General features: G+C 36.9%; 1 protein-coding gene across 1 annotated transcript in view; it reads left to right on the forward strand.

Moving 5' to 3' along the window:
• The window catches only part of LOC115407184 (M1-specific T cell receptor beta chain-like), a 93,986-nt gene extending 86,424 nt beyond the window's left edge, over positions 1-7,562 (forward strand). Inside the window, exons 5-9 of the mRNA XM_030117533.1 lie at positions 1,676-1,720; positions 5,646-5,993; positions 6,076-6,099; positions 6,595-6,701; positions 6,999-7,562. Of these exons, the coding sequence (XP_029973393.1) occupies positions 1,676-1,720; positions 5,646-5,993; positions 6,076-6,099; positions 6,595-6,701; positions 6,999-7,019 (545 nt within the window). The 3' untranslated portion in view covers positions 7,020-7,562. The remainder of the gene's footprint in view (positions 1-1,675; positions 1,721-5,645; positions 5,994-6,075; positions 6,100-6,594; positions 6,702-6,998) is intronic.
• The last annotated feature ends 2,469 nt before the right edge of the window (positions 7,563-10,031 follow it).

Consider the following 10,031-nt stretch of genomic DNA (forward strand, 5'->3'; position numbering starts at 1 on the left):
TAACAACGAAGCGTACTTCGGGAAAGGCACGAAACTGACTGTTTTGGGTAAGTCTGATTCCTGAAAACGTCACATCGCTGCTCTAAACTGGACTTAAAACAGTGGAAACATTCGGTTGATGTTCAAAAGAAAACAAAAAGTTAAATTATTAAACTAACTGAACACTGCGACCTTTTGGGAGAGAAACCAGAGTCACAGATTTATGTAAATATTTCACTTTAAACCTCCATTTTTAATCAAACAATGTCAGTAAAAACTCAAAAGTGAAAACTTTAGTTTCAGGTTCTGCAGTGGTGATTCAGCGTTTGCTTAGTAAAAATGGAAAATAAGAATAATTCAAGAGAATATTACTTTTCTTCATAAAGGCTGAATGCTTTTTTAATGGGAAGAACATTGAAAACAGATTTACTTTGGTGTTAAGTAAGTCAGGATGAAACGGAGGTTTCATGCTAAGGATTTTTACACTGTGACAACGCTAACGAAGCGTACTTCGGACACGGAACAAAACTGACCGTTCTCGGTAAGTGAAGATGAACAAATGCAATCCGATTTTTTTTTATCATTTATAATCAGCTCAGTGTGTCTTAATCCATGAAGTTTGTTGTAGCAATTCAACCAAACTGTGATGAGACTGTGATTGAGAAAAAAACCCAGCAGTCAGAATTTAATGTAGAAGCTGTGTGTTTTGAGCTCTGATCGTCTGCACTGTGACTCTGGTTATGAAGCTCACTTTGGTGGAGGAACAAAACTCACTGTTTTAGGTAAGAAACTCCTGCTGTCTCACTGGAAAATGAAGCTTTTCAAAGTGTGTATACAGCCTCACGTTTTGTAGATTTGTTATACTGTGGTTAAAACGATGGATGAAACTTCCAAAGAACAGGAGAAAAGGTGTAAAAAGCAGCAGCGTGTCAGGCTGTTTTCAGCACTGATCGTCTGCACTGTGACACTGGTTCCGATCAAGCTTACTTCGGTGGAGGAACAAAACTCACTGTTTTAGGTAAGACAAGTCAACTATACATGGAGTCTATGGGAAGAAAGCAATAAGAACTCAAAAGAAAAGCAGTGAATTTTGTGATAAGGACCCTAAATCTGGCAGTATCTTTATTGAAGCTCTGTAGAAAGTCTGCTGGCAGCTTTTTGCTCTGGAGCTTCGACTCTGTGTCAATTATGAAGCTTATTTCGGCCAAGGGACAAAACTGACTGTTCTCGGTAAGTAAGGCGACATTTCCTCTCATATATCCTTCACTTTACATATTTACAAGTCTTAACATGTTGAAAACAGGATGTGTGGTCATATTAAAGCTGTAAATGTAAACATTAGGCGGTCTGTTGAAGTCTAACTGAAGAATGAGAAGAGCTGAAAAAATTAAGTTAGACTTCAGGATCAGATCATTTTGTTAATATAAATGTACACAAGACTCCAGATATTGACTACACATCCATTTGACATGACACAAATCTATATAATAACTGAAAAAGACAATAAAAGCTCTAATTTCTTCATCTGAATCCACAAAAACACATTGAAACGTGCTGATTAAGAAAATAATGTTCTCCAGCAGCTCAGAAAACACGCTGCAGATTGCTGTATTTGGAATGTATTGATTGAAAAAGGGATGTGAGAGCAGCATCTGGTGCAGTTTGAGTTCTGATCGTCTGCATTGTGATTCTCAAGCTGCTGAAGCTTATTTTGGTGGAGGAACAAAGTTAACCGTTTTAGGTAAGATCCATGTTTTATGGTCAAATATTGAACCAAATGTTTAGAATTAATCCGTTCACAAGAGAATCTTGTCTCATAAATTGACTGTAGTTTGAGCTGATATACGGAGGTCTTTTTGTTATGAGGCTCAATCTCTGTGTCAGTACGAAGCTTATTTCGGCCAAGGGACAAAACTAACTGTTCTCGGTAAGTAAGGCGACATTTCCTCTCATATATCCTTCACTTTACATATTTACAAGTCTTAATATGTTGAAAACAGTATGCATGGTCGTATTAAAACTGTAAGTGTAGACATTAGGCGGTCTGTTGAAGTCTAACTGAAGAATGAGAAAAGGTGAAAAAATTAAGTGACACTTCAGGACTAAATCCCTTTGTTAATACAAATGTACACAAGACTCCAGATATTGACTCCATCTGACATGACACAAATCTACATATTAATCTGAAAAAGAAAATAAAAGCTCTAATTATTAATTCATCTGAATCCACAAAACACATTAAAACGTGCTCATTTAGAGGAATAATGCACTCCAAAAGCTCAGAAAACACGCTGCAGATTGCTTTAGTTAGAATGTATTGATTGAAAAAGGGATGTGAGAGCAGCATCTGGTGCAGTTTGAGTTCTGATCGTCTCCACTGTGACTCTACTGCTGCTGAAGCTTATTTTGGTGGAGGAACAAAGTTAACCGTTTTAGGTAAGATCCATGTTTTATGGTCAAATGTTCAACCAAATCTTTAGAATTAATCCGTCCACATGAGAATATTGTCTTATAAAGTGACTGTAGTTGGAGCTGATATACGGAGGTCTTTTTGTTATGAGTCTCAATCTCTGTGTCGGGACGAAGCTTATTTTGGCCAAGGAACAAAATTGACTGTTCTCGGTAAGTAAGAAACAAATGTTTCTCCTGAGAAGTCCTTCAGACTGTTGATAGAAGTTTTAAGGAAACATGAAATTTGATTAGTTACAACAAAACATAAAGAGGAGAACTGCTTTGATTTACAGCATAGTTTCATGTGAGGTCTTTTTCTTGTGATGGTAACGGAGTAAAAAATTAAACTTCCGCTTCAAGTAAGAAATAAACTGAAATTTGTCCTTAAGAACCTACTGACAAAAACATCTGAGGAGGATAAATGTCGAGCAGGAAGATTTTCAAGAAAAACTGTCAATTCAGAGAAAAAAGAAGCAGTTGGCTTAATCTACAGGAAACACATTTATTCAAGTCTTTATCAGACATCAGACTTCTGTCACTTCAGTCACATGTTTGCTGCTGGAGAATGAAAATTAACAATCTCACTGAGATCCTGTTAAATTCACTGAAAGGGCTTCACATGGCAAAGAGACAGATGCTGTTGAGTGTTTTCAAAGAGCCACAAAGAAAAAAAAAAGTTTAGAGGAAGCGTTTTTGTAACCGTTGAAAGTCTCCGTGTTCCTTCTCTGAAGCTTTCTTTGGAGCTGGAACAAAACTCACAGTTTTAGGTAAGAAAACTTCAACTTAAACTGCCGATTTGAGATTTATATGTCACTTATTTGTGTTAAAACTGTCTGCAAAGTGAGCTAAGAGTGAAATTTTGGCTGAAACTGTTTTGGTTGAAACCTTTTGGCTTGATGCCCGGATTATTAATCTCACAGTCAGTTCTCATCATCTCTGTTGAGTACTGTGAGTTCCCAGTCAGAAGCTTACTTTGGAGCTGGAACTAAACTCACAGTTTTAGGTAAGAAAACACACGTTTCTCAATTTCACAATTCTGACACATAAAATACTGATAAATGATCTGAGTGTTTATAATTACTGCAGTAATTCAACTTTTATTGATTTTAAGGTAAAAAAAAGAAGCCTAAATTTGTCAGTTTATGCCTTTATAGAGCAGATTTGAGGAGGTCAAAGTGAGAAAAAGGTTTATTCTTTGTCAGAAACTGAGCGTAAAGTGTGTCAGCAGCTAGCGTGAGCAGTTTTATCTACAGCTGTGAATCAGTGTGAACCAGTACGAACCAGCTTACTTTGGCAGCGGCACCAAACTCACCGTTCTGGGTAAGAAAGACGAGAAATTAAAACATGTTTACTCTTCTTTTAAGCAGGTAACTGTGGGAGAAAAAAAACCCAAGTGTCTCTCGAGTTGTGAGAACTTGAGTGAAGTAGAATGCAGAAAAATTACCTTAAAAAGGAAATGAAATTCAAGCTAAAAGATCTGTTAGAGGGCAAAACAGGTGAAATCCAGATGTGACTTAAAATTAAATTATCTGGAGTTAATGTTGGATTTACGTGTTCCATGAAGATCCTGCTGAAATTGAGGAACAGAAGGTAAGATTTATTTAATTAGATAAATATCTGAGTTATTCCTGCACACATGAATCCAGGGCAAATGCGTGCAGTCTGCAGAGCTGCAGGAATTTATGGATCTTCTGTTATTTTATCCAACTTGGAGTCTCCACAGGACACTTATTTTAAAGTTTCAGTTTATATCTGTAACTGAAAATGGAAGAAAAAAAAAAGATAGTTCTTCCAGTAAAATAGTGAAAAACACATTGAAAATCTTAACTCTGCGTGATAGAATAGACACAACATGAAACTGGCCCAAAACTTACATATTTTAAGATTTATAATGTAAAAATTCCACTTAATGGTTACTTTTCTCACTGGTTATCCAGTCTTGCTGCTGTATTTTATATATTACTGAATACTTCTCACATTGGAAGCAGGTCAAATTTCAACATACAGTCACTAGAAATTCTTTATACAAAGGACGCCTTAAAATATAAGTTTTTTAAAGACAGTTCTGCCATGTATTTATGTTTTAAATGTCAGTTTGTTTCACAAACTGCTAAAATAAATGGGTCATTACATTATGATGACAAGTGCAGAGCCAGATTGCTTCATTTCACTATAAATTTAATCATATATTTCAAAATTCAACACTGGTTTAAGTTCTTATTTAATCATATATTCTTTAATGCATGAACATTAACTTGAAAGAAACACAAAATCATGCTAAAATTATCAAATACCTTCACTTGGAGCACGCCAAGACAGAGAAACTATCTTATCTTAATGTGAGATACTTCGAGAAAATAAAAAAATGTCATGTTGAAAGAATTAAAACTTTGAAAACTGTGGGAGAATATTTATTGTTACTTATGTAATTAACAAACTGGAAAAACTTGATACAAAACATTGTGCAACATTGATCATTGAATGATAATTTTACTGACCTGTTTTATGTGCTCAGTTTTTGAAAAATACTGTGATTAAAAGAATAAATGTATTTGAGAAAGTGTCAAAAATGTTGAATTCTCTTCAACTTAAACTTGAGATCAATTACCTTGCAGTCACAACTCTACTAAATTATCTCATTTAAAAAGCAGCATTTCTAGTTGTAGTTGCGTTGGATGGAAAAGTGTCAAATTTTCACTCCGTGTGGAAAAAACTAATGAAGCAGGAGAAAAATATTCATCGGTGAACTGATGGTGCAAAAGTCCTTAAAATGAGAAAAATGAGTGAAGTTCACTTACACTGATCAACTGTATCATCATAAAATTATTAAAATTAACACTAATTAGTAAATAGTGAAGAAATATTCAAAGTGGTGCAATGAAAAGATGTACATGTTGATCTCCACTGATGTTTTGGAATGTTTACTTTAATCTACAAGACACTGTCGAAAAAATGATTTTTATCAATGAACATCATCAAAAAAAAAAAGAAGGGAAAGAGGTGAACCAGTGACGGCTGAGCTACTCAAGCTCAAACGTCTGCAGAAGTTAATGCAGTTTCTAATAGAAAAGCGAGGAAACACTCTGCTGTGTTGGATTGTTTCTTCAGCAGGAGGTTCTCAGGTTTGGTGGTTCTGTTTGGGTCGACGATTGTGGGAAAGGGAACAAGGCTAACCGTTCTTGATCAAATTTTACTTCCTGTGTGATTTCTTGCAGAAGATGGACTTGACATCACCCCGCCGAGAGTTAAAATCCTTCGCCCCTCAAAGGCCGAAGACACGAAGACAAAAAGGGAAAAGAAGAAGACGACGCTGGTGTGTGTGGCCTCGGATTTCTACCCGGACCATGTCAGCGTGTCCTGGAAATGCAGCGCGGGAAAATGTGACAAAGCTGCGACGGACAGCGCTGCCAAGAGGGTCAAAGAAAAATACTACAGGATCACCAGCAGGCTGAAGGTCCTCACAGAAATCTGGGAAAAGCCTGAGAACACATTCACCTGTTCCGTCACTTTCTATAATGGGACAAAAGACATTGTGTTCGAACACACGATTAAAGGGATCCAAGGTTTGTTACTTGAAAACTGATAAAAATCTTTGAATCATTGTGGAAAAACATGTTCTCTAATCTGTTTTACTTTTCCCATCAGGTAACTCCACTGGAAACACGAGAGGTAAACACGCTGTTTTGTTTCTATACATGTTTTCTACTCATTTATTGAGTCACATCACTGAAAAACTAAGGAAACACCAGCGAGAGCAACAACAACAACAAAAACCTTGAAGTTTCAACCTTTTACTGAGCAACTGGCCATATATGGTCGCAGTTCTCATTCATTTAAAACTAATAACTAGTTGATGATAATTACAGAAGAGGTGACTTTTTAGGCTCCACTTACAACAACACTACGCGGAGACAGTGGAAATAAAACTTTTGGAAAAGGCTCCGTCTTCATATAGACGGAGGAAATGCTGCTGCTGCACATGAGCACCACGGCCGCAGTCAACAGATCAAATCCATCAGTATTTTAAAAACACTTCATGGAGCCAAAGTGCAGGAAAAAAGCATTTTTTTGCATATTTGTTTTTGGATTCTTTAGTATTTGATATTTTAATGTTTCCCCCCCTCTAACAGTTTCCTCTGTGTGTCATTTCTTCTCCTTGAGCAGAAAACTATTTGAGGATCACTCAAAAAGCCAAACTCTCCTACTGCGTCTTCATCGTGAAGAGCTGCACCTACGGAGCCTTCGTGGGATTCGTCATGTGGAAACTTCAGGTTTGTGACTGTTCATCTCAAAACTCCTTCATGTTTCCTTCTTCTCGTCTTTCCACCAGCTGACATGAGATATAACGATCATATAAAGTCACTTTACAGGAAGAATTATTGTCAAAAACAGATTTGGATGAAGCTTTATTTCCTCCCAGTCCAAAATCACACATGTGAGGTGAAAAAAATGATTCTGAATTCCTGGACTTTGAGCTTCAGGATGAAGCAGAATAGAAAATGGATGGATGGTTTAAGTTCATGAGCAGAAAGTTAAAAGATTTCTTGTCTGTTTTGTGCTTGTTGCAGGGTTCAAAGAGGAAACGCTGAGAGCAGAAGACGACCATCTGATGTCTCTATAGAACATCTGTCATAGTTTTTCAGCATTGCAGAGCGATTCATTGACATAAAATAAGTTCATTAAAAAGTTCATTGTTCTCATTATTTTTTCTGCACTTACAAGTCATCAACTGAAGGTTTTGACTTTTTACTGGTGTTTAATTTTGGTGTCGGGTGAAAAAATATCTAATTTTGTGGAAATAATTCAATATTTTGAGATTTTTGATTTTTATGATATAATAGATGCAATGTGAGGGAGGAAAAAAGTCACTGAAATGTGTCACTTTGTCAGCATGTACATCTAAAAAGATATTTCTCAGTCGTTCTCTGTGAATTTTAAATGAGCTCCAGTTGATTTTATTCATTGTCTTTTTTCTTTTAATGTACCTGTATAACTGAGTCAATCAGCCTCTGGTTTGATGGAAACAATTTTCTTTCTGGCTTGAATGTTTTTTGAATATCACCTGCTTTTTCTCGGATTTTCTGCTTAATTTTCAACCATTTTGTTAATAAATAGAGCTCTTTGGACAAGTACTCTGAACATTTAGTGTTTTTTTCCATAAAGTGAGATTTACTGCTTCATTTGTGAGAAAACTGCCTCTTTCTCCTCACATCATGATGAAAAGTCACAGCTCTTCACGGAGCTCGTCATATTTTCCAGCAGACAGATGTAAATGTCACAGGATGTGTGTGGCAACTCACACTTGATCAGCAGATAAGAACATGTAGGAGGTCTGAAAACAGTTTCATTTGAGAAGTTCAGCATTTCTTCATTTTCTTATCAACTAAAAACTGTGCTAATTATAAACGCAGCTGTTTTTATCACAGTATTTTTTGAAATAGCATGAAACCACAGAGCTGGGCGCGTTTGATTTAAAGTAAACAAGAACATTTTCTACTCTAGGTGAGTGCAGACAGTGAAATAACGTGCTTGAACTTGACTTGAACAGGCTGACTGAAGGTATTCTTTTCTCAAAATACAAATTTAAATGGACTTACATTCAGTGTGTTTTTTGGGTAAATAACACTTTGTATTGTATGATTAATTCATCGTGGGTTAAAAAATAAAACTGTTCGATGAGAGATATGCTAAACAAACATACACTTTCCTCATCATATAAAACTGTCAGTAAATGTAAGTGAGAGATCCACCAGACGACAACAGGAAGTTCTCCTTCGCTCACAGCGGAAAGTGGAACCAGGTCATGAAACCCTGCAGAGGAGCAGGAGGGAGGATGTGGTCGCGGAGCAGCGAGAAACGACGGCGGCGCCACCTCCCACTTCACCACAGCTGCAGCTGCGTCTGCACCGAACCCGCACGGCTCTGCACGGCTCTGAGCAAACAGCTGGGAAAGCTGCTGGGCCTCATATGAGCATGTAGCAGCTGTTTGCTCCGATCTGGTGCAGGAATCTGATCATCGATGTTGCAGCAGATAAAGAAACAAATGCAAACTGGCTGCAGGGTAATGAGCAAGAAGTGACACTGTCTGGATGTTGTTTCCTCTATAAATCATCCTCAGATAAACACTATGGAGGCTGATTATTGCATGAGAAGCACCAAAACATGAAGTCATGATTACTGTCACAGCAGCAACACAGTTATACATTTATTCACTCGGTTACTTCCTGATGTACATATTTTCTCTCTTTCTCAGATACTTTCAGTTACTTAAATAGTTACTCCATTCATCACTCTCCTCGTTATTTGTCATCAACACTCACTGATATAATTACCCCTTATTTACCATGTGAATTAATTAGCTTATTAGAAAGTTACCTCCACACCTACCTATACAGGTACTTACCTCTTTTAATCCGTTTTTGTCCAGGGGAGGATAAAGAACAGCTCACAGGAGTCAAAACTCAAAAATGAACCAATTACAAGAAGTCATTGGATTTTTAATAGACTCTCACTAAATTTAGACAAAACAAAATTCATGTTGTTTGAAATTATGAGGGGAACAGAGACTCAAAAGTTATGATAGAGGGTGAAAAAGTAAAGAGTCTCAGATATTCAAAATAAAAGCCTAACCCTCTCACCCTGACACTTCAGTATTTCCTCAGAGAAGCAAATTATCTCTGAAACAACAATACTCTACAGTTTATATATTGTTCACCAATATTGCCATACTTGAATTACTGCATGGAAGTTTGGATCAACACCTATAAACCTTCACTCCGACCGCTGTGCAGTCCAGTAAAGAGCCATCAGGATGACTGACAGCAGGTTCCTCCTCCACACTAAAGCTTTATTCGAAGATTCCAGTCGACTAAAACTCACAGGTCTGGTGGATTTTACAACAACTAATCTGATGTTCAAAGTCATACAAGACACAGCCTCTATCTTTACTGATAGAGGGGGGTTATGATGACAGGAGAGACATTAACTTCAAAACCAGGAGTGTTTGAACCACCATGAAGAGAAAGTGAACTTCGGTCAGTGGAGAGATGGTTTGGAACAAACTAAGAACTGAAACAATGTAGAAGAATCAACAAGTAAAGGAAGGAAGACCTGCAGTGAGTTTATATGAGTGTCAGCAACACTGTGAATAGGACCGCTTAGGAGTGTATGAGTGTGTATCTTGTGTTGGTGCTGGGGAAGAAAACAATGGGCGCACTGTCTGAATGATTATGTTTGAAGTTATCAATTGTAAAACTATAAAATTCATCAGGATACACGCATGGCTTTCTTACAAAGTTTATTTGTATGTGTGTATGATTATATATATGTATAGGTGTTTATATGTGTGTTAAATTAGTTGGGGGGGTTTTCTTGATCCTGCCTCTTTTCAGACATGTTCAATTCGACACGTGTCTTGTGGGTGTGTGTGGGAGGGTATGTGTGTTTTGTGTGGATTTTGAACATGTCTGAAATGAACTAATAAAGTACATACACACATATATCGACATATAGATATACTTACAATCACACAGTTACTCATCCAATTCCAAGATACTTACCTATTTATAAAGTGATAAACTCACCCCGTACTCACAGGTTCA

This window comes from Salarias fasciatus, chromosome 19, assembly GCF_902148845.1.
Source record: "Salarias fasciatus chromosome 19, fSalaFa1.1, whole genome shotgun sequence".
NCBI lineage: Eukaryota > Metazoa > Chordata > Actinopteri > Blenniiformes > Blenniidae > Salarias > Salarias fasciatus.